The sequence below is a fragment of the Hemicordylus capensis genome, chromosome 1, assembly GCF_027244095.1.
Source record: "Hemicordylus capensis ecotype Gifberg chromosome 1, rHemCap1.1.pri, whole genome shotgun sequence".
In the NCBI taxonomy this organism is placed as follows: Eukaryota; Metazoa; Chordata; class Lepidosauria; order Squamata; family Cordylidae; genus Hemicordylus; species Hemicordylus capensis.
This window is the reverse complement of record NC_069657.1, coordinates 132,124,737-132,149,768: the sequence shown is the minus strand read 5'-3', so window position 1 is coordinate 132,149,768 and position 25,032 is coordinate 132,124,737. Positions and strand designations below refer to the sequence as shown.

General features: G+C 40.8%; 1 protein-coding gene across 5 annotated transcripts in view; it reads left to right on the top strand.

The window, feature by feature from the left end:
- The window catches only part of AP2A2 (adaptor related protein complex 2 subunit alpha 2), an 85,100-nt gene that overhangs the window by 40,540 nt on the left and 19,528 nt on the right, over positions 1 to 25,032 (top strand). For 2 of the 5 annotated variants that reach the window (XR_008306183.1, XM_053245715.1), the window contains exons 6-18: positions 1,159 to 1,260; positions 5,143 to 5,251; positions 6,785 to 6,935; positions 9,633 to 9,801; positions 10,879 to 11,016; positions 13,325 to 13,507; positions 14,993 to 15,090; positions 15,750 to 15,981; positions 16,451 to 16,624; positions 19,405 to 19,568; positions 21,509 to 21,589; positions 23,039 to 23,121; positions 24,762 to 24,851. Coding sequence is in view for 4 of the 5 variants with exons in the window: in XM_053245715.1 (XP_053101690.1) it covers positions 1,159 to 1,260; positions 5,143 to 5,251; positions 6,785 to 6,935; positions 9,633 to 9,801; positions 10,879 to 11,016; positions 13,325 to 13,507; positions 14,993 to 15,090; positions 15,750 to 15,981; positions 16,451 to 16,624; positions 19,405 to 19,568; positions 21,509 to 21,589; positions 23,039 to 23,121; positions 24,762 to 24,851 (1,774 nt within the window). In the remaining variant the exon portion in view is untranslated. The remainder of the gene's footprint in view (positions 1 to 1,158; positions 1,261 to 5,142; positions 5,252 to 6,784; positions 6,936 to 9,632; positions 9,802 to 10,878; positions 11,017 to 13,324; positions 13,508 to 14,992; positions 15,091 to 15,749; positions 15,982 to 16,450; positions 16,625 to 19,404; positions 19,569 to 21,508; positions 21,590 to 23,038; positions 23,122 to 24,761; positions 24,852 to 25,032) is intronic. The other 3 variants (XM_053245810.1, XM_053245933.1, XM_053245879.1) reach the window with 3 other exon arrangements.

Below are 25,032 nucleotides of genomic sequence, written 5' to 3'. Positions count from 1 at the left end.
TGTGAAGCAATTTAAATCGATTTCATGTAAATCAAATCGATGCTGAGCAAAACAAAGGCAGTACATTATAGAACAGGATTTCATCTTGGACTGCTGTATCCAAAATAACAATCAATATTTCTCTGCCTTGAGATAAACACACAACATTTTTTTCCACATGGGAAAAGCAGGAATTCTGTCATCAGTCGTGGCCTTGGGGCCAAACTACACAGGATATAGGAGAGCTGTTAATATGATCTCCCACAATGGTGGCTGGATTTTTAAAATCAAAACAGCCTTGCAGGAAGACAGATCCAAATTGGGATTATGGCACTGGACAAGTGAACATTGGCCTCCTTTACAGAGTGTTCCTGACCTAAATCCTGAGTACCCAGAATGTTGGGGGGCAATATGCTAAATCATTGTAAACCGCTTAGAGAGCTTCCAGCTATAGAGTGGTATATAAATGTAAGTGCTATTGCTATTGCTATTGCTAAATAGTCCTCCCAAGCTGCTAACTACAGAAACAAGCTCCTTTAGCTTGCCAGCTTGACTGTTGTCATCCTTTCCCTCTGGGAAAGCAACACACTTCTCCATTTGGTTGAGGTGCCTGCACTTGCAGCAGTTAAATCTGCTGGGCTCTTGGAAATATGTTTGCTGGGATCCAAGTTAGAGGATGGCAGTGTGGTTGGGTACTTGGAGAGTGTTTACATCACACATAATGTTTTTGGTAACTTATATTTTTTATCATTAAGATGATAATAAGAACCACAAACCTATTTTGTTACAACATAAATGGCATAAAACATGATGGTGCTTTATATATAACAAATGTGCTTAGGATTTGAAATGGATTTCAGGAAATGATAGGAACATAGGAAGCTGCCATATACTGAGTCAGATCATTGGTCTAGCTCAATATTGTCTACACAGACTGGCAGTGGCTTCTCCAAGGTTGCTGGCAGGAATCTCTCTCAGCCCTATTTTGGAATGCCAGGGAGGGAACTTGGAACCTAGATGCTCTTCTCAGAGCAGCTCCATCCCCTAAGGGGAATATCTTACAGTGCTCTCATGTAGTCTCCCATTCATATACAACCAGGGTGGACCCTGCTTAGCTAAGGGAACAAGTCATGCTTGCTACCACAAGACCAGCTCTCCTCTCTTGTTGTCTATCTCCAGGGTGTAGTTACTGCTGCTACAAGTTTAATCACCACTCTGGCACAGAAGAATCCGGATGAATTTAAAACCTCAGTCTCTCTGGCTGTCTCCAGACTCAGCAGGGTAAGCAGTTTGTTAGATGGATATAAGTCCTGGAATGAAATTGGATTAAACTAAATTAAGCTGACTGATTATTCATCATTTGGTTTAGTCTTCTGGAAAACTGAAGTATGTATGATCTTTACTGGGACCATTCTGAGAGTTTAACAGGCAATAAGGGTATTCTCTCTCTCTCTCTCTCTCTCTCTCTCTCTCTCTCACACACACACACACACACACACACACACACACACACACTCTCTCTCTCTCTCTCTCTCTCTCTCTCTCTCACTCACACTCACACTCACACTCACACTCACACTCACACTCACCCCCAGCCTGGGCTAGTCTGCATGTATGAAGCACCAGGATCGAGCCTGATCCTGGCGCTGCCCCCATTCCAAGCCGAGGTTTAGTATAGCTGATGTTCAGTGAACCTATAGTTTGCCTAACGTTGGCAGACAATTGTCTGGGCGACTGCCACTGAGGCTTTTATTAGTGAACCCTGCCCTTTTTTCTTTTTTCTTTTTGCCTTTCTGGTGTGTAAAGGTTTCCTGGTGGATATTCTTTTTGAAGATGTAATTACACTGACGACTGACTTGTGTCTACCAATGTATTAACATGCAGTCTAACAACATTGGGTAGCATCCAGACTAGTCTTGCGCTAGTGTAAGGATGTAGCTCATGGTCATTGCACAAAGAAATTCACTTCTGTTCCAGACCAGTTCTTGATCTAGCACAACATGTTGCAATTTTTGCACAAACTTATATAATGTGTAAATAAAGGACTTGTGCAACCTCTTTTACAAGCCCGTGTATATACAAATGGGGAAATCCTTGCACAAAATGATTCTTCTTCCGCAGCGGTATTGCAGCTTTGCAAAGCACCGCAACTGCAAAAGGCTGAGCACCACTGTGGATACTACCCAATATTCATAACCCTCTAACAGTAGTTCCCAAACTCGGGACCTCCCAGATGTTGCTGAACTACAACTCCCATCATCCCCAGCTACAGTTTATTCCCAGGCTGCGAACCACTGTTGTATGGTCTTTCAAGTTCCTTGCTGCTTTTCCTTTTTTAGCCTGTAACTTGGGCAGATGTGCAGAAACTGTAACAATTATATCTGCCTGGTAAGTGTTTTTTATTTATCTGGAATGTGTTGTTGCTGAGTAAATGTGTTGTTGCTGAGTAAAATATTGCTAGTGCATATCAGCCTCTGCCCTTGCCATAGGTGGATTGAGTAATGTGGCTGGCAAGCCACACACTCAAAGGATTGGTTCTTGCTATGGTACAAGTGATCACTTGCTGCTATGCAGCACTACTGCTGCTGCTGCATTACTTTTGAGCTGACGATGACCCAGTAGTCTGTAAGCAGTGTTTGTTTTCTGTGGGCACTCCAAGAGGCCTTCAGAAACTCAACTCAGAAATTCCCAAGACTGACCTCTGGCAAAACCTATTCTGAAGTTAGTCCCCGACGAGTCCTTGTTCGCATTTGACCGTGCTTGTGGAGATTTTGTGGAACTCATGAGTCTTGTCTCAGTCTGCTTTTGCAACTTGTCTAAAGAGTTTTATCAGTGGTGTTGAGCAATCTGCAGGCTATAACTGAGGTTTGCTCTCCATGTTAAAATATGGTCTTCTCTGCAAAATGGAATCATGACTTGCTGTAATGGTAAATCTAAACAATGCTCACTTTCTCACAGATTGCTTCTTTGCTCCCTTGGTTTCCTTTTCCTGGTTGTCCTCTCCTCACCACAGTCTCTTGGATACAGTGTTTCTATCCCCTTCCAAATCTCAAGCACAATCTTGTTCCTCTTCAGGAAAACATGATGTAATTGAGAGTCCCCTGCCCCTAAGCAAAATGCACAGACTTATTCAGATATTGTACACTGGTTTGATATAGCAGAATTTGTAAATCTGTCACGTTGGCTTCTGGTCTACAGCTGTCTCATTCTAAATTGTCTCCCCACTCCACTGAAAAGCTCTACACAAATGAATTTTCCTTTTCTCTTGTGGCAATATTCCTGCCCTGGCCTACACATCTTGATATTCCTGGGTAGACTATCTTGACTGGGTAGACTGGGTAGTCTATCTTGTCTCCTATTTTGCACCACCACCCCACCACCCGCTTTGAGGAAGAATGTTACCACACAGAGCAGTAAGGGAGCATTCTCACATCCTGCTTTGAGCTGTTCATCCTCAGCAAGTGACATACACCTTGGTTGTTTTGATTAACAGTCAATGATAATCGGCCTACCATAAACTTGTCTGGATTCTCTATAGTTAACGTACTGGATATTGATATAGGAAATTGCAGTGCATACTTGTGATATGTTAGGCACTCTTCTCCTCCTCTCTGTGAGTATGAGATTGTGTGCTAACACCACTTTAATGTCCTTTAGCTTTTATCTGGTGCGAACTAGTACCTAGACTTTTCATTTTCTTGAAGTATTCTTGATTTTGCATGTGTTTAGTATCAATCACCTTTATTACAGTCTAAGACCAGCATAAGATAACGTAGCAAATTATGAAGCGTTACACTAAGATAAAACAAATTGCAAGGCATAACATTAAAATTACTATAGCGATGCTCAATAGACTGTAAAACTACAACCACAGCTCAAGATAAGATTAAGGAAATGCAAAACTATAAAATTATATTCAAAAGTTATATTCAAGACTGTAAGCGTCTGTCTTTAAAATGATATATAAAATATTTAAAAAGTAAAAACAAGGTGGCTAGAATGTATAAGATAACTGGAAGTGCCAAGCGGGCAAGTAAAATAGTCAATAGTTAGAGACAATACAAGGCTGATAGATAATTATGAACTGGCAGTCAGAGCCTGGCAGCTCTTACATGCTGCCACGCAAAACCTGGCAGTGTTGTATGTGAAGGCCCGGTCTTCATCCGAAAGCAGCATACTGGTATAGGCTTGATTAGGGCAACCAGGGTACTTGAGGAGTAGTGGGAGTATAAGCTTGTCACAACTGTCAATGAAAAGGGTAAGAGAGGAGTGCATGCTCTGTAGTTTCGACCTCCCCAGTGTTACGGGGCAAAGTCTTTCCATGATGGGAACCTTTCTGTATTTGCCTCCTAAAACAGCAGAGGGGAAGGCATGGCAATGGGCAAGGGTGAAAGCCCTCCAGTGGCTTGGGATTTCCAACTGTGCCAATTGGAAGAGAGAGGCAACAAATCGGAGACTTTCTGAGGACAGGAAGCCTGGAGCACTGCCTAGGTCGGCCTGGTATTGAGTGTCCAAAATCCTTTGTTTAATGCCCATTTTCGCCTTGTCATATCCCATAGTGAGTAGAAAGAGCAGGGAGAAGCCCAATAAGGCCACTTTATCCCAAACTACCCATTTCCAGGAGGATTGAAAATTGTTCTGCAAAGAGGCCAGGCCCCAGGAACTAAGGGATAGTTTGAGCCAGAGGTTGAGGGTGGTCATCCACACTCTGGTCTCCACCTTTATCATACTAGTTTCCAAACAAAGAGTAGCATTAGAGAGACACAGCAAGGCACTTGTAGGGCCACTCTTAGGAATTTTGACTGGACATGTTCTAGTGAGGCAAAGTTGGATGGTGGTCTAGGATGGGCACTGTAGAGTAGTTGAGTGGCTTGGTCTCAAATAATTCATGTGTCTAGTATATTTTTCCCCTCATGTGTGCTCCCAAGTGGCCACTTACCTGTCCAATGGGCAACTTAGAAGCACTCTGCTTTATCTGTATGCATGTTTTTCCACACAGGCTCTATCTGCACGTAGTGCATCAAGTTGGACTCCTTTTTATCTTCTGATTTTTTTTTGTCACTCCCTAAATTGAGAATTGTTCTAGATTCAGAATCTGCAATATGGATTTTCTAGGGTTGACAAAGTGCCAGAGAAAAAACAAGACTGTTCCTTGTTCTACAGATTGTGACATCTGCATCAACTGATCTCCAGGATTATACCTATTACTTTGTCCCTGCTCCATGGTTGTCTGTGAAGCTACTGAGACTGTTGCAGTGTTATCCACCCCCAGGTAAAGTAATGAAGAAATCTTGATTATTGTGCACATTTTCCTTACTCAGCAGTTTACACTGAAACAGCACTTAAGCAGAGAAACAGAACAGTGTTGTCAAGGTCACAGTACTCATAATTGTGTCAACCCTTTCCTAAGGAAAAATTGGCTCAACCGCTGCTATCTTATGCTTGGGCCCTATGCAGGCATAATGGTCCTGATCTCTAATCATGGCTTCAGTTATGTTGAAGTCTATGGGATGGATTACCCATCCTAAAATTGCTCACGGTGGTTTACACTAGAATATACTCATAATAAAACAATTAAAATCAGAAAACATTTAAATCAGATTAAAATTAAAAATAGGTATCATTAAAAACCAGGCTAAAAAGATGGGTCTTTAAGACTCTCTTGAAGGCCTGCAAGGAAGACAATCCTCTTATATCCACAGGGAGTGCATTCCACACAACCTAGGGGTGACAACTGAGAAGGCCCGATCCCAGGTTGCCACCAGATTAACCTGTGGCACCTGCAGACAGACCACTCCTGATTACCTTAATGAGCAATGGGAATCTTGTAGAGAAAGGTGCTCTCAGGAAACCCAGACCTAAGCCATTAAGGGTTTTAGAGGTAGTGACCAGCATTTTGTACCTTGCCCGGAAACATAGCAGCCAGTGCAACTGTTTAAGAACAGGCATAATGTGGTTGCTCTGGGATACCCCTGGCTGCCACATTTTGAACTAACTGAGGTTTCCAAAATATGTGCAACCTTACATAAAGGCAGCCTTACATAGAACGCATTCCAGTAGTCCAACCTGGAGGTTACCAGCTAGTGTGCACCACTGTTTTCAGGTCATTCTCCTCAAGGACCAGGTGGAATTGTCATCGATCACATCTGGTAAAAAGTGTTCTTGGCCACAGCCTCATCATGAGGCACTAGGGTGAGACCTGGATCCAAGAGTGCTCCCAAGAGGAGAGCGCTTAAAACCTATCTGTTTGGCCTGGCCTTCCAGGGTTTTTTAATTGTGTTAGTTTTAATTGTTAATGGTTTTAAACTGTTTTTAAATTGCTTTGTGTTTTTAAAGGACTGATTTGAGGGTTTTATTTATGCTGCTGTGCAACGCCCAGAGCCGTTTGGGTGGGGTGGTATATAAATGTAATAAAGAAATAAAATAATTTAAAAAAGATAGGCAACCTTTAGGAGCACCATGAAAGAAGCACTGAGTTTTTCAAAGGAAGAAGAGGATAAAATAAAGTAGGGTAGTCTTATTCTGAAACTTTACATATTATATTGTCTGAAAATTAAAGCCTCATGCTTTGATATTTGCTTAACTCCCAAAGGAGTGTTTGGTTGAATACTTTGCTCTTCTCATACCAGGGATTCTATAACAGTTCTTCTAAGGTGATTGAAGGAAAAATTACTGAACTCAGGGAATCAAAGTGCAGTTGTCTGAAATTGGAACGAAAATGCCAGCTAATGTGCAAAGAATGGGTTGATAGTGAGAGCTGTCAAAATTGTCCAGTGAATTTGCCTAACCATTCTCTTTTTCCCAGAAGACCCTTCAGCACGAGGTCGTCTCACAGAATGTCTGGAAACTATTCTTAATAAAGCTCAAGAACCTCCAAAATCCAAGAAAGTACAGCATTCAAACGCAAAGAATGCAGTGCTATTTGAGGCAATTAGTTTAATTATCCACCATGATAGGTGAGTCTGCCATTCCTAATGCATACATAGCAATAATAGTCTGGGATCTGAGCATTGGTTCTTTTGTATTGTTTCAGGAAGAGTGAAAGAACCTTCTGCTCTTTAAAGATGGTATAATATATAATTTTGAACAGTCATTCTGCCAATCTGTGAGTGACCTCCAGAGCAAAAAACAAAGGCTGATTATTGCAATAGTTTCCTTTTGTTCTGTAATAGTGTATTACAGCATCTTCCAAACTTGTAACCTTAGTGAATGTACTGTTGAAGTCCTTTTTTGGTGAAAAAAAGATTCTCAGAAATCTGTACACTTCATTTTAAAGGTGACACTAAAATTTATGACTGAAAGTTGCTTGGTGTAACTAGACAGCTTGGTAGTAGGATCCAATCTTGGTCCTGCTGATTCTTATAAAGCAGAGGATGGATAGGTGATCAAAAGCACAGCATAGGGCAGCTCAACACCCCGCCCTTCATTTTCTGTATTTAAAGCAGCTTTTCTTCTGGAGGGGGTTACTTTCCATCTTGAAGCCCCACTAGAAGAAAAATAACTTAAAAGCTGTTGGCAGGGGTGCTGGTTCTGTAAATGGATGAGTCAGTCTCCTCTATCTAGTTTGACTCTTGATCTTAAAAAAAAGTATTCTGAATTGTCATTGTGACCATCTGTGAGATTAGAGTACTTGTAAAGTGTTTATATTGGCCATAGCCAGCACTATATTAAGAACACGTTATTGAGGAGCATGTTTCTAGACCATAATGTCCTAATTTTACTGATACCCGTACATCCCTTTAGAATGAATTGAGTTACAAAATGTGAACAGCCTGCTGCGCTTGATTGATTACAGCTTAAATCAGCTTGGTTGAATGAACCTTGCATACATATTGGTGCCTTTATTTTTTCTCCTAACTTGCTTTTCACTTAAGCTGAATTGTAACCAGCTGTAGTAAAATTCAGTCAGATGGATTTTTTACTACAAGCAAGTTTTCCAAGATGTGTACAGTGACTTAGAATATATTATTTCTCTCCCATACAAAATGTATCTGAGTGTAGTTTATCCCTCCATAAATGCTGTTTTTGAAGTATAATACAGATTATTTTCCTTCAATCTCTTTCACTTGAGTTAAGAATACTTCACTTAATTAAGTGAAACATGATAGAGAGGTAGGGAGACATGATAGAGGTCTATAAAATCCTGCATGGTGTGGAGAAAGTGGATAGAGAGAAATTCTTCTCCCTCTCACATAACACTAGAACCAGGGGTCATCCCATGAAATTGATTGCCAGGAAATCTAGGACCAACAAACAGAAGTACTTTTTCACAGAATGCATAATCAATCTGTGGAATTCTCTGCCACGAGATGTGGTGACAGCCAACAACCTGGATGGCTTTAAGAGGGGTTTGGATAACTTGATGGAGGAGAGGTATCTCATCGGCTACTACTTGGAGGGCTAAAGGCCACCTCCAGCCTCAAAGGCAGGATGCCTCTGAGTACCAGTTGCAGGGGAGTGACAGCAGGAGAGAGGGCATGCCCTCAATTCCTGCCTGTGGCTTCCAGTGACATCTGGTGGGCCACTGTGCGAAACAGGATGCTGGACTAGATGGGCCGTGGGCCTGATCCAGCAGGGCTGTTCTTATGTTCATTCTCTAAAACTGACCAAGAATTGTTCTGCTGGGTTGTTGGTTTTTGTTTTTTGTTTAAACTGCGTAGGGCCTCTTGCTTTGCTAGAATAAAATAATGAGAATATGTTGTAATTTCTTCTTAAAATTATAGCACATACTCATTGTTCCAAGAGTGGGTTGTAAAAATGTGTTTTGAGGTTAAAAGTGTGATTTTTTTTTTTAAACCACACAGTTATCCTGCCATCCCTCTAAGGAGTGCAGGGTGGTATAGTGGTCCCCATTTTATCCTCACAACAGTCTTGTAAATAGGTCAGCCTGAGCAAACTACTTTGGACCAGTCATATGGTTAGCGTCATAGAAAGCTGGAGTAGAAGATCTCCAAGGATCCCTTCCTGTTCTATACTTCTGTGGCTGAGCAGGCATCTGAGCCCAAATCTCTGCGGTCTTAGTCTGACATGCCAACCACCGCACGTCACTGGCTTTTTGTACAATTGGTTCCTACTTGCAAGCTTTTTATTCATACAACTCTGGACCAGTTCTTGCATTAATAGAGTGGCATGGTTGTTGCTGCTGCTCCCTTGTGGTTGCTTTCATGCTGCTCTAGGAATGTTGTAGTTGTGTGGGAAAGACTGATGATGATGCTTTATCTTCCAAAGACTGACCTCATCAGGGGTGGGGGTGACACTACCATGGGAAACAAGTTACAACATTGTTGTTCCATCCCACTCTACTGCAGCAGTGTGATACATTGGCACAGTTGAGAAGCAACCATACCATTTCAATATCATGAGAACTGGACCTGTGACTGATATGGTGTTACTAGGGGGTGTACAGGATCCCAGTCCTTTTAAAAAAGCTTTGTTGCAAAGGTGCTGATAAACTTTCTGCTTCTTAAAACTGAATAATCATTACTTTCTGTAGTATGTAGTGCACAATTACTAACTCCTCAGTATTAGTTGCAATTTTAAAGCTCCTATCGTGAAAATGCCTCTTGATATACCTGTTACTGCCCTGGATACACCTTTTCTCTCTAAATGGGTTTGTCTTTTTACCTTTTCCACACTCTCTCTTCTGTCTCTAGTGAGCCAAACCTGCTTGTTCGTGCCTGTAATCAGTTAGGCCAGTTCTTGCAGCACCGGGAAACTAATCTTCGTTACCTAGCACTGGAAAGCATGTGCACGCTTGCCAGCTCTGAGTTTTCACATGAGGCCGTGAAAACGCACATAGAAACAGTTATCAATGCATTGAAGGTAACTACTTTGGTTCTGTGTATTACCAGAAGTCTGGATTCTTAAGCACATTAACTTGTATTTGCTGCCCCTAGAAGACATAGCAGCAGTTTTCTTAAGCAATAGTACACTATGGATGGTCTCTTTATTAGAAGCTCTCTAAATCATAGATCAAACTTCAGATTCTACCAATCTTGAGCTTGATGTTTATGCTTGAAATGCAATCTCTATCATGTTCTATAGTGTCAGAATTTAAGAAGATGCACAAGAAAGCTTGAATACAAGTACCAAGGACATTTAAAGATAACACTTCTCCCTATGTTAGAGGTGAGGAGATCAGAGGAGATCAACTAGATGAAGGAAAGGTTGTTACTTGGGGATGCTTCACTCCCCCCACACCGCGCCATGTAACTGGTGCTGTGTGGCTAAAGCTAGGCCAGATTTTAACTTTTGTCTTTCTCTACTAAACTTGATAAGTGGCAATTGCAGGAGGCAACAACTGTTCCATAGCTGGAGTGGGAGTGAGAGTAGCTCTCCCATTCTTTGTTCTTACTTTTTTATCTGACTCCCTGTTCAGTACCTGGACTGGCTCCTCCTTTCCACTGTTTACTTGCTGCTGGCTACACCTAGCTCACTCCAGTCTATTCCTGAATGCTTTTTAGCTACCCTATCAAAGGACCCTAGGCTTATCAGGAATAGTAGCATTATCTCTTCTTTCATGTGTAGTCCGTGTTCTGAGGAGTTTGTACTAGCAGTATAAAAATGCCTTGGGTTTATTAGTTACATTTCCCTCTGACACCGCCATGATGATAACATAGAACCAATGTTACATTAGTCTAATGTAAAACTACATCTCCATTTTAACTACTACTCTCCTGATTTTGACCTGCTTCATGAGACTGGGGCTCAATAACTTCTTGATGGCAAATACAATGTAAAATCCTTGGCTTCAGAACAAATCTCTGTGCATTTAGGCTCCAGTATTGACCATATTAGAGTGGACACTGCACAAGTACACCTTGAAATTCAGACTTTTGTGTGTGCTTTCCTGAAACCACCGCCTGGCATTGACCCTTACAATTGCAATATTGTTTGCAGACGGAGAGAGATGTAAGTGTACGACAGAGAGCAGTAGATCTCCTGTACGCCATGTGTGACCGGAGCAATGCTCAGCAAATTGTTGCTGAAATGCTGAATTACCTGGAAACTGCTGATTATTCCATTAGAGAAGAAATTGTAAGTGTGGGCAGTCTTTTTGGTTGTTAATCTGAGTGTCTTTGTATCTTAGCAGTTCAGTATTGCCACACGTTTTCTTTCTCCATCAGCCTCAAGTTTGGTTGTTGCAAATCACATGCAGTTACAGGATTAAAAACCCTTTGGGTAAGAGGAGAGGGAAGTTGCTTGTGAATTTAATCTTGTATCAAAAATAATGGAAAATGTAAACCCATCTTTAATTTTTGTGCCACATAAACAATAATCATGTTCAAGTGTAGGTTCATGTAAACTGAGTTGTAAGCAAGCACAGCTTCTGTGGTGTATGTTCAGGTACCTAAACTTTCATTTTCTATGTTTTTTGCTGAATGTATGAATGTGTAAGTAAGTAAATGAATGTGCAAGTCAGCCGATTTTTGGCAATTTTGAGCATTTTCGGCCGATTGGGAACCTAACCGCCATGAATACATTGACTTTAATGCCTCAATATTCACAGTTTCCATATCCACGATACAACTGTGGAACAGAATCCCCATGAATATTGAGGTCCTCCTGTAAATCTGCTGCCAGAACAAGACATTTAAAGTGTGTTTTGGAAGGTGAAAAGGTTATACATATGAAACTGTCTTGTTCAAAGCAAAACTCCATTCTTTTTCATCAAATCTTTTTTTTTTTTTTTAAATTCTTCATGCCAACTTTCCTGTGGACAGGACAAGTTGTCTTACTCCATGAGCAATAGAATCTTCAGGCTTTATAATGATAGTATGGTGAAAATCCCACTTTTCTTAACTGTACAGGCACAGTTATACAATGTCTGTATAACTTGCCCAAATGTGGTAGTTAGAAGAACTTAATATGTATACAGGTGGACCTTGTCACACGTGGTCCTGACAGTCGTGGTTTTGTGTATCCACAGTCAAGCAATGGGGACCCAACTTCGGTATATGTTGTTGAAAGTGCATATCTACAGCTCCCATGTGGCCAGAAATTACCTCTGAGGTCATTTCTGGCCACCATTTTGCCTAGCAGAGCCATTTTATGCCTCTTCCTTAAAAAAACAAATTTCCCCCATGATTTTTTTGTGGGGAAATAGTGAAATTGGGGCTTTTGGGGGCCATTGCAGGACAGCTGGAGACCTGAAGAGCACGGTACAGCACTTTCTCTTATTTCTTTCATTTAGTCTTTTTAAAGCCTCCAGGAACCTAATCCCCCTGACTCCCATTGCATTGATGCCTTGTTATGTTTAGACATCCCCCCCCCTTCTCTAACTTCTGTGGTAACTAAGATAATCAGGCTGTCAAAAGCAAAGTGATGCTAAGGAAGTCAAGAGCAGGGGATTTTGCTACTTTGGGGGGCTTGAAATGGCATGTTGAAGATCTTAACCGAAGCCATTCATAAGAATGACTGAGTCATGTAAACTGTTTTGAATTGTCAGAGAGGAAAATCTGCATATGACAGACTTCAAAATTACACCAGCCATTCCTTTAGTATTAAAGTGGTTGGCACTGATGCTCTGCAAATTATGTGAGTTGTACAGACCAAAGTTATCACATTTTAATTTGCTTACTCTTAAAAAGAGCTGATAACATCAGCCTAGCTCAGAGATGCGATTTATGCTGATCGCAGTATAAAACCATTTCACCCTCTTCAAGCCACTAATTTTTGTCGAGATAGGATTGTATTTGTCTTTTGTACTACAGGATGCTTGTTCTACACCTACAAAGATTAGAATCGTTCAGACAATGGTTTTTCCCGTGACACTCTATGGATGCGAAAGCTGGACTTCGAAGAAGCAAGATAGAAAAGTATTGACGCTTTTGAGCTTTGGTGCTGGAGAAGACTTTTGAGGATACCATGGACACCCAGGAAAACAAACAAAATGGTCAGAGAACAAATCAATCCAGCATTTTCACTCGAGGCACAAATGACCAGGCTCAAACTATCTCCATTGGACACATTATGCGAAGACCTAGCTCCCTTGAGAAGTCCATAATGCTGGGAAACGTTGAAGAAAAGAGAAAAAGAGGATGACCAGCAGCAATGTGGATGGACTCTATTACAACAGCAATGAAACTTAAAGGCCAAGTTGAAGACAGATCATCCTGGAGAGAATCTATCTATGTGGTTGCTAAGGGCTAACGGCACTCAATCAATCAGTGCTTGTTTTTGCTAGCTAGCCTTGATGAAACAGAATATATGGGAACTGCTCTATTTTTCCATTTTAAAGTTTTCTATACTTTTTTGTTCTGAATAGGTGGATGTCAAATGTTGTAGAAACTCATTGTACAAATGAGGAGTTTGTGTTTTTAAGTTTGGGTTTATTTTTGCCCAGGTTCTAAAGGTTGCAATTCTAGCTGAGAAATATGCTGTGGACTACACCTGGTATGTGGATACAATCTTGAACTTGATTCGGATTGCTGGAGACTATGTTAGTGAAGAGGTGTGGTATCGAGTTATTCAGATTGTAATTAACAGAGATGATGTACAAGGATATGCAGCAAAGACTGTCTTTGAGGTAAGACAGGAAACCATTTTTTACTTTTGTGAAAATCTTTGAACTGCAGTGAGAAGATAGAGGACTGGCTTATGTTTGCATAAACAGCACTCCATGTACCAGATGGTAGAAGGAACGGCAGTTGTCTAGAAAAAGTAATAATTGGTTTCTGTCATCCAGCATTGCCAAATGTCTAACAAACTATGCTGAATCTTCAGTAGAAAATCTAAACTGTACATAGAAGCCGTTTTTCTTCTGCTACTCCAAAATGGTTTTATATGTAAGCAATTTAAAACCTGGAATTGAGAAGGACTGCATAGCTCCAGTCTGAGCCTAAGAAAGTCACTATTGACTGTTAACATGTGAATAACTGTTTTGGAAAATATTTGGCACAAGCTTTGTGGGTATAAAATCAGGCCAAACTGAGCAGGTAGCATCTGGTATTCTGTGGTGTTCTAGAGAACACCGGAGTGGGAGGACAGAAACATGGGCTGGCATGCTAACTATACATGCATTCAGGACTTCACTACTGAGAAGGAACAGCCTCTGTCAAAGTGGCCCGTGCACTTGGATGCCTCTTCCCTCTTGATGACACAGTATCCATATTGGCCCATGACCCTTCCAGCACTCCATTGCAGATCCCTATAAGAGTATCCAGGGACTTATCTGGCCCTCTTACCCTGCACCATAGTTTCTGTGACCCTGTTGTCTCAAGAGATGGCCACAAGGAGCCCAGCACCAACGCCTCCCTCAAAAGCTAGAAGCTGCTACTTCCCTTTTGTCAAGATTATCTAGTTAACTCACATGAGTCCTGTACTTGCAGCTGATCCTCATTCTGCAAGCTCTTGATAAGGCCTCTCTGGTTTGAGGAGCTTTCTAGGTTACTCCTGTCACAATGAGATAAACTGCCTGGCTGCTAATCTGCCATCTGTCCCTCTAATTGGTGATGTAGGAGAAAAGAATGTCTTTCAAGCTTGAAATTATTGACTGAGAATTCTTCTATCATTACTGGGGATAAGGTAGCAGTATAGTGTGTTTTTATACGGAGAAAAGAAATTTAATTACTTTATCCCAAGACAAATTTACATTTGTTAACCCCAATTCTACTGTCCAACTCTATTATCTTCTTCTGATTAACTTTTATAAGCTGTAATAATTTTAATGAAATGTTAATGAATTTTATGTATGCTAGCCAAAAGGTGGGATACAAATGCATCAATATATTGACTAGAAAGAGAAATAGAGCAACCGTTTCTAAACAAATTTTCTTCATGTCATGCCATGGTGTTCGTTCTCTGTGCACACTAGCCACTAACAGCTGGCATGGCCCCGTGGCATTTTTCTTTCCATAGGGCTAATGTTATCTTTGGCGGGGGGCATTAAAAATTAATATATTAGAAGGAGCTCTGTGATAGGACACATTGCTCTCCAGTCTGAGACTACTTGCAGACATGTTTTAGTTTCTACTAAACAAGCAACTGATAAGATTCAAATGTATTTTTATAGGCTCTTCAAGCACCAGCCTGCCATGAGAACTTGGTAAAAGTAGGTGGTTACATCTTGGGAGAATTTGGAAATCTGATTGCTGGTGATCCAAGATCTAGGTAAGAATGGTGAATGTTGGCATAATAGATGTGTGGCCAATTGTAAATTGGCCAGTGGACTACACTGATGTGTGCTCATTCCTGCACACTAAAAAAGCATGTTTGCCTGCATAAACTTGTGCAGACATTCACACTACCTCTTTTGGTGTTCTGCCCATGTACATGTGTGGGTGGGTGGGTAGGTAGTTAGTTCTTGGCTAAAAAGGTCTCTGTCTGGAGGGTTCTGTCCCAATAACAGAACTAACCTTTTCAGTTGTGCTCAGTATTAGATTTTTGCTCTGCTATTATAATTGTGGGGCTCCTCTTGCTAATATATTCCTTCCCAGAGGTGTGGGGTGAGATGAAGCCCTTGAAATAGGTCACAGATATCCTGTTCTGGGCTGTCATGGCTTATGAAGAACATGACTGCATAGAGCCGTGGAGGCAAGAGGTTACATGGAAGTGAGGTTGGTGCTTCGGTTGGTATGTGAACCTGAAATTCTCCATCCCTGTATCTCTGGTGTATAGTAGCTGCATAGAATCGAATCCTAAAACCCATGGCTACCAAAATGCAATGATGTAAAATCCCAAGATGTGTTAAGTACTGAATTCCTCCTCTTCTTGCATCAAACACATAATTAGAAGCTCATTGAATTGTAATCTTGCCTGTGTTTTCTCAGTCCTCTGATCCAGTTCAACCTGCTACACTCCAAGTTCCATCTCTGTAGTGTCCCAACTCGAGCACTGCTTTTGTCTACTTATATCAAGTTTGTGAACTTATTTCCTGAGATAAAAACTACTATTCAAGATGTATTGCGCAGTGATAGCCAGCTAAAAAATGCCGACGTTGAGCTACAGCAGAGAGCTGTTGAATACTTGAGACTCAGTACAATTGCAAGTACAGATATCTTGGTATGTATGCACAGCTGAACATGGAGTCTAATACTTTACGCTTTTTATTTACATTTATATACCGCCCTTTGTCCTGGGACCCCATGGTGGTGAACAAGAAATTAAAATAAGGATAATAATAATAAGGATTCATTTAAAATACCCTCTGAAATTGGACAACAGCTACTCATTGGCCATAGGCCTGACTAAAAAGAGAAGTCTCCTAAAGACTGGGAGTGAAAGAGCCATGCCATTTGTGTGAGCCTTGTTTATGCAAATCCAGTATTAGCTTTTGTGCTAAGTTGTTCACTTGAATGGTTTGTGGATTAAGGGACTCCTGTCTGCTGTCAGTGAAGGTTAGGGTTAGACAATAGTTATTTTTATAAATTGTAGGATTTAGAAAATAGTAATATTTCAGTAATTATAGTTTATGTCCTATCTTTCTGAAGTACATGCATCTTGGCCTCATAAGGTTTGTTTTCCTTGTAAGGCGACGGTGTTAGAAGAAATGCCTCCATTTCCAGAGAGGGAGTCCTCCATTCTAGCCAAGCTCAAGAAGAAAAAAGGCCCCAACACAGTTACAGACTTGGAGGAGACAAAGAAGGAGAGAAACTCAGATGTGAATGGTGGCACTGAAACTACACTTGTCAATGCTAGCACTGTGGTAGGTTTGTTTCAGCAGCAAACATGCTGGTTCTACCGACTTGCTTGTAAAGGGAAAGGGTATCCATCAGTACCTATATGCTACTAGAGAAGCTGTTTCCAGACCTTTGTCAAACTCGGGGTGTCCATATAGTACGGGCTAAGGATTGTATCCTAAGTGCCTTCTGTTTTCACAATGGTGCAAGGGAAACGTTCACTGAACTCTCCTCCCCTGTAGTCCTTTGTACCTCATACAAACCTATTCCAGAGGATCCCTGACCCTCAGGAGCAGAGGGTCAGGGGGCTTCTCTGCCGAGGAGAGGACAAGGAAGTTGACTTGTGTGAGTTTCCTCCACTCCTGCTCCTTAAGATACAAGCTGTAACACATTACAGCCTTTGTCTCAGAGCAAGCCCACATGAGGGAAAGAAAAATGCTGAATCATCTCCTCTGTGCTTTCCAAGCAAGGCTTTTCCATAAACTTTCTTGTATTTCTGGTAGTTTCAAAAAAGGTTGCTGCCACCACCCCTCTTTATCACAGAGCTTGACCCTCCCTGGGCTTGTGGGGGAAATCCCAGGGAAACTCTCCTCCTTTTGGTATGGGGAAAATACTCAGAAATCTTCCATGTGCAAGCCTACACGTGGTGAGAAAATTGGTAGCTGATGACCCATCCTGAGGTGTGTTTGCACCAGAGAGATAGGAGGAAAAACCCCTTTCAGCCCCCTCTTTCTCCTGAGCAAAAAAAAAAAAATTCACTTAGAGAGGCTTGTAAAATGCAAAGAACAAAAAGAAAGAAAAAGCCATTATTCAAATGCTACAGACTGCTTCGGTCTGAAGCTCCCTCAGCTTTTAGTTACAGGGGAAAAATTCTCAGTGATTGCTTCAAAAAGTACCCCACGTGCAAGGAACAGGGATGTAGGAAAATACAAAAGCACCTTTAAAAGCTTACAGAGTCTTCTACAATGCCCTGGCTGGATGGGTGAAGACTACCGTTTCTTAGCTTAGTTACGTTACAGGTAAACAATCCTAGAATAGTTGCAGGGATATGCAAAACACACAAAAGAAAGCAAAAGTTGAATGCTAAGTCTGACTAAACGAACTTTTCCCTAGACTATTTCCTGAAGCCAAATCCTTGGCTTCATTGCCTTGAACTCACCCAAATCCTGGATGAGAATTCAAGCTTCCTATCCTCCTGGCTTCCCCAGGACTTGCTGAAAGGACATTCTCCTGCAGCCTTTATGGCCGAAAGTCATCCTTTGCACTCCCAGCCAGCTTCTTCTAACAAAGAACTCTTCTCTTCCTCCCAACAGTTCTCTAGGTCCCACCTACCTGGAGTGCTGATTGGCTGAGCCCTGGAGTTCACCAGCCTGTTAGTCAGGACAAGGTTCACTTTCGGTTAACTCTTTATGGGAGGGGTGGCTGATCACTACACAAGCACTTCTAAAAATAGCGTTATTATTTTGGTAATCACATGTTTGGTATCTGTCTATTGGTTTAGGTCAAAGCAAGTTTAAATATACCTCAAAGCATCCTTAAGTTTTACTCTGTCAACTTGAATTATTGTAAAGATAATTTCCCCTTCTAACTGAGCAAAGAGACAACTTTTAAAAGTGGTGATTCTCCTTATTGTGCAGAGGGAGAGCAACTAGCCCTAGCCATCCTCAGCACAGCATCTCTCCAAGGGCTGTTGCTGGTGTCTGTCTTATGTTTTATTTTAGATTGTGGGCCCTTTAGGGACAGGGATCCATTTTTATTTTATTTGTATTTATCTTTGTAAACTGCTTTGGGAACTTTTGTTGAAATGTGGTATATAAATATTCATCATCAAAAAATTTATAAAGCAAGGTACTCTAGGGTTGTTGAAATAATTTTTTAAAATGATTTTTGGTTTATTTTGATTGCCTCATTTAAAGCTGATACAGTTGAATTTGTGTTAATACATTTATGCACAATCACTAATTTTATTCCCAGCCTAAGAAGGGCTCTCGTGTAGATTGGACCATTGCTGATATTACTTTCAGTCCCATATGTTCCTGTGAACTTATCTGGAACTAAAATCAAAACATGAGCAGGGAGTGAATATAAACCTACTCATAAGTGAAATTTTGATGCCTTGAGAATCCAGCCGTGGTTTGGAAGTAGATGTCAGGTATTTACAGTACCTGACATCCAGACTGGTGTTGTGATAGTGCAACAAGCATGCCCATAAGTCTCCGGAGCTGTGCAGTTGTGGTGCTGCACAATGTTGCACAAGTGCCAGTGGAAAACCTCTGGAACACATGTAAGGAGTTGACAATATTTCGATATCTCCCACTAGTATAAGAATTAGTCTAAAATAGATGTTCCTTTATTTGCACATCATTATGCTAGCTCTATGCTAATCTGGATATAAACCAATCTTCCTGTGTTACGACTTTGATTGCAGAATCCATCTATGGGAAATGCTTTCTCCTCCCCCCCCACCCCCATTGTTAAACTGATGTCTGTGCTGATTGCTTGGTTGCTAGTGTGTGTTCAATGTTGTGTAAGTTGACTTAGCAGTGTTTATTAAATATCTTTATTGTAATTGACTGATTTACTAATTATAAAGTCTCTTTAGGAGCTAATTTATTGGCCTGGAAGCAGAATATAAATATAAATTAATAAATAAACAAATCCAAAATCAACATGATTAATCACACAGTTGCCTTCATAAACTTCAGCTTGGGTGGAAAGAGTGAGCAGAGGGCTTGGCAGTGGCTTGTATCTTTTATTCCTGGAGGCCATGTTTCATTGTGTAATATTCAACTATCTTTTCTTCCAGTCTACTCCATCTCCTTCAGCAGATCTTCTAGGACTTGGTGCAGCCTCAGTCACAAACTCTGTCCCACCCCCAGCATCTAGTGGCAGCTTGTTGGTGGATGTGTTCTCAGACTCTTCTGCAGCTCCTGCATCCCTTGCTCCAGGTTCTGAAGATAACTTTGCAAGGTATTTTCATACATTGATGTATCATAGGAGGGGGAAAGCTTTCTTCCATTACTTTATTTTTTCCTGGCCACTACCAATTTCAGTATCATAACTTGCCTATTCCCTGAAGAAGGGTAGGCAATATCAGTCGTCATCTTGGGAGGTTGTTCTACCCCAGACAGGCCAGGGGTAGGGGCCTGGAATGTTGCTTGACATACAAACTGTCCCCCTTGCAAGTGGTCAAACTGCATAATGAATTTGGCACCATTTAGCAATAGGGGTTTCCTAGTTCACCTTAAGTGTTGCTGTGGGGAAATGCTTGACTCACAAGCAGAAGGTTGCCAGTTCAAATCCCTGCTGGTACTATATCAGGCATCAGCAATATAGGAATTTGCTGAAAGGCATCATCTCATACTGCGTGAGAGGAAGCAATGGTAAACCCCTCCTGTATTCTACCAAAGAAAGCCACAGGGCTCTGTGGGCGCTAGGAGTCGAAGTCGACTTGACGGCACACTTTAGTTACAGAGCACATGTACTTGGACATAGTGTTTTATACAAATATGTATACTGTACACATTGTATACAGCTTAAAAAATGTTTTTGTCACAGAGAATAATTTTCCTTATGGGTAAAGCTGGGTTAATCTGTCTCATGGGCTATGAAGGGCCAGATTTGGCCCACAGGTCAGTACTTGGCCAGTCTTCCATCTATGAAATTTATTTTATTTTAATTTATTTTAATTATTTATTTATACATTTATATTCTGCTCTTCCTCTAAATTGCCCTGAGATAATGAGAGTAGTAAAGTTGCTTATTCAGTTTCTGTGGTTAACAGCTATTAACATGTCAAGAGTGAAGACACTGAATATATCTGATAGCAGTCTTTTGCCATAGTTCAGGATCGTATGTTGTATGTCTTTTTATGATAGGGTGCACAATGTCAGTCCTCCAGCTGTTGGACTACAACTCCCATCATACCTATTAGCCACTGGCTGGGGATGATGTGTTATAGACCAACAAGAACTGGAGCCTTGAAGCTGAGCCGCCTGGTTTCAGAGAACTAGTTAGTTCTGAAGCATTAGTGTGTTGTTCATTTATATTCAGACTCTGTCACTGTTTAATATCCTGATATTTACCTATTTATACTTGTATCCCGCTCTTCCTCCACGGAGCCCAAAGCCTATTCATGGTTATATTTATCCTAGTAACCCTGTATGGTAGATTAGACTGAGAGATAGGTGTCTGTCCCAGAGTGACCTAGTTAGTTTCATGGCTGAGTGGGAATTTGAACTTGGGTCTCACCTGCCCTAGTCTAACCCTCTAATCACTGTCCCACACCACACCACGGATATATGAGATAGCTGTGAATAATCTGAGTTTGGTAACTTTTGCTCAAAGTCTCTTAAAGCTCTGCTAGGGAAGAGAAGAGAAAGTGAGCCCTAAATAGTTTTTCTGACTCCTCTTGCCTAGTCTGGCCTTTTGAATTGGCTACTGGCGATCCCTTTCCTCTGGTGCTGCGGAGGTACTCGTATCTTTGTAAAATGTTTGGGCAGGACTCTGAATTCAATGTGGTCCCTGAACATTTTGGGCTTGCCTTATGAATTCACATAATGTTGAGACAAAACTCAAGCTCTGGCCATAAATCAAAGGAATGCTGTAGTGTTGCAGAACAGTGGGTATTGCCAAAACTCTTTTAAATGTCTCTTTGATATGAGTGTATAATACCATTAAGGTGGATTTGGAGTAGCAAAGCAGTTTTCTCAGTCTTTTTCTTGGTGTTCGGCAGGTATTTGGCAGGTGAGGAAATGGATTATAGGTCCTATATTAGCTTGTACAAGGTGCATACTATAATGCTCTATTGAATGGATTAGGAGGAGGGGATCCCCCCCACAAAAAGTTGTCTTCTAACTAACGTCTATCTCTGTGCTGCCTCCTTTCTTCTTTGCACTGCTTCAATTTAGTCCTGACCTGGCTTCAACTGAGCAGGTAGTTTCTGAGGAACCAGCTGATGCTGTGCATGATGCTGATGAGCTTTTTCACAAGTAAGCAATATTAAACCTTGCAGGACTGGGCAACTGGTGCAACTTTTAATTAAAAGAGGCTTTCTCTTTCAAATATTTTGGGTGTTAATAGCAGACCAGAGTAAGCAATATCCTCCTCTGGGGAGTAGACATGATAAAAATGCAATAGTTGATCTTTTTTTGTTACACATTTATATTTCCATATCTAAGCATTCAAAATAATATACTGTACAAGAAAATGGCAGTAGTAGTAGTGTACTCTCACCCCCCCCCAACTTATTACATCTATTCACTTAAATCTTACATTCAAAGGGTGCCTGAGCCTGCCGATCACAGAAGTGCCTGCCATCATGCTTACAGCCCTCACCGCTTCAAATGAAGGCTGTAAGCTTCACTCTCATTTTGTTCTTGATTAATATTTTAAGAATGTGCTGCACTGTCAACATCCAAAGTAAAAATCAGTTAATACATTCGATTATATTGTATAATTTTTTTCTGCAGTGAAAATAGCAAAGCAATAATCAAGTATGGGGGGACTTAATTCATATTAACATATTGGTTAAAAGAATTGTTTTATGTTGCATATTACATGCTAACTGCTTCATAGGTCTGTCCTCAGAACATCCCTATGAGGTGAGCCACAATGTCCATTTAACAGATGACTGAGGAATCGAGACATGGTCTAGCCCAAGATTAGACAGTGGGCCTTTCAGATCTGTGTCTATTAGACTGTACTAATTCTTACATTATATTATTCATATAGTTTAATTTTGATGTTTGAAAGTCATACATGTATAGAGAGACCGGGGGAGGGGGGAGAGAGAGAGTGAGAGCGCTAGCGCTAGCCTTTGGCCTTGGATAATCATTATTTGAAAACTAAGCTAAAACTGTTTATGATGTTCTGTAGGTCCGTCATGTAATTAAATATGTGTTGGGTACGTTAAAGTTGACCTAATTAGCTTTCCCTAGAATAGTTAAACTCCTCAGTAAATGTTATGGTAATCCCAGTTTGGCAATAGGTTAATATAGCAGCAGATATGTACTGGAGTTTGAATTAAAAATCTTCCTAATAGTCTTAAACAAGTGATGTGTGATTTAGATGTGTTTATGAAATTTTATCATGTCTTGCATACTTGCTAAGCTTCACTCACTTGACATTGTGTTTGTCTGCAGAGCCTGCATTGCCCAGTCCTCAAATCACATGTTTGAGAGATGTGTTCTGTAGCTTCCTAATATTTCCCTATTAGGAGGACAACCTTTTAATAGCTAGAGAATGCCACTTTATTGCAATGACTATCTGGCCTAGCTTTAATTTTTATTCTGATTGTCTTTCTTCCTGCTTCATTCTGACTTGCTAATGCTCCTGGGTGTGACATAGCTGTACTGAGGAGTTTAATAACAGTATGTAATGTATCTAAAACATGTATCTAAAACATAATTTATGTAGTATGACTGTTCCTTTTCTCCTAGGTTTGTTTGCAAAAATAATGGAGTCCTGTTTGAGAATCAGTTACTACAGATTGGTCTGAAATCTGAATTTCGACAGAACTTGGGTAAGAACAATACAGGCGCTGTGTGTGTGTACAGTTTATTTTTTTTTTAAGTGTTGTTTGGGTCTCAAATGAAATATCATAGAGTTCTTATGGCAAAAGAGATATTTCCTTTGTCATGAACTCTGCCATGTCTTAAAATTTGGGGAGGTCTGGTTAAAGTTGCCACCGGCTTGTTTGGTGATGACTCAGGACCTGGCCTTTTCTGCGGCTGTTCCAGAGCTTTGGAATACATTCTCTGTCAAAATAAAAGCTTTTCTATCTCGGGTTGCTTTTAAGAAGACCCTCAAGGTATGCCTGTTTTCTCAGGCTTTTAATTAAAATTGATTTTAAACTGTTTAACTGTTTTTATTCTATGGAATTGTTTTAACTTTTTTATTCTGATTTTACATTTGTTGTGCAGGACAACCTCCATATTTGTAGGGGTTCCATTCTCCCCTGCTACCGCGGATTTGGAAACCGTTAATATGGAGGCAATGGGATCGTGGGGGTTAGGTTCCTGGAGGTTGGGGAAATGTTCAAAAAAGGGGGAAATGGCCATTAAAATGTAGGGGGGAGGGGCCTACTGTAATTCACAGGTCTCCAGCAGCACAGCAATGCCCCCCAACAGTAAAATGTCAGCTGAAAATTACGGGGGTTTCATTTGCCCTTTTTTCTGCAAAAGGAGCCATTTTGAGTCTCCTGATCTCAAAATGGTGGCCGGAAATGACCTCAGATACGCGAAACTTAACCCTTTAGTTGCTGGGTTTTTTGTGTATACCAAGGCCGTTGCCAATTCCTCAACTGCGGATACACAAAACAGTGGATATGGAGTCTTGCGATTAATTAGGTTCTCCTGTATTTTAAAGCATGTACACTGCCTAGAGATGCACACATCAGCTGATAGAGAGATGTCTTATATTCTGAAGGGAGCTTCCCACTGGACACTTTCTCAGTCTTTGAAAGGCTCTGGGAAATTCTGTTCCTGTTCTACTATTAATACTTGTCGGTATTCTGCCTGTGTCTCACCTTGAAACTCTCCTGACTTGCTTCAAGTGGGCATACTTGGGACTTGCATGTTTATTTTCAACACACTGAAGCCAATGTCCTAGGGAATGCCACCCCTGCTCCGTGTGCATCAGTCTGTAAATTGGATTTGTTTTGTTGGCACTTCTGCGGAACTTACAGTTCACAGTTGTGAGCCCATATAGTAATGTCAAATTACTGCATTCTGTGTGCATACAATATTCACACCATACTCACTGGGCTTATACAAAACTGCAAATGTTGAAAATTGTAGAAGTTCTCCTCCACCCAAAAAACCCACACCAGATGGCCTTTCTAAAAAGCAGCCTGAAAATAGTACACATGGATCTTAACTTTTAAAATAATGCATTTATAAAATGTTGTGTTGTGTTGTGTTGTGTTGTGTTGTGTTGTGTTGTGTTCTGTTCTGTTCTGTTCTGTTGTGTTGTGTTGTGTTGTGTTATTTTATTTTATTTTATTTTTTAACTAACATATTTTTATACCGCCCAAAACTTACTTCTCTGGGCGGTTTACAATAAAATAAAAACAAAGTAAAACATTCGTGATCCGGCTCTGGTGGTAACTTAAATGTCTGTCGTTACTTGGATCATATGACTGAAGTGTTGTTTTCTTTCTAGGTCGAATGTTCATATTTTATGGTAACAAAACATCAACACAATTCTTAAACTTTACTCCAACGCTAATTTGTTCAGATGATCTTCAGTCAAATATCCTTTATTTGAGTCTCCTAAGCATAGAGAAAAGTGTGTGTGTGTGTGTGTGTGTGTGTGTGTGTGTGTGTGTGTGTGTGTGTAAAAGTAATATAGATGTGAGCTTACATGGTTACAGGGATTAGTGCAGCAGGAAAAAAATGGAGGTTATCAAGCAAAGGCACTCGTCGTCTCTGAG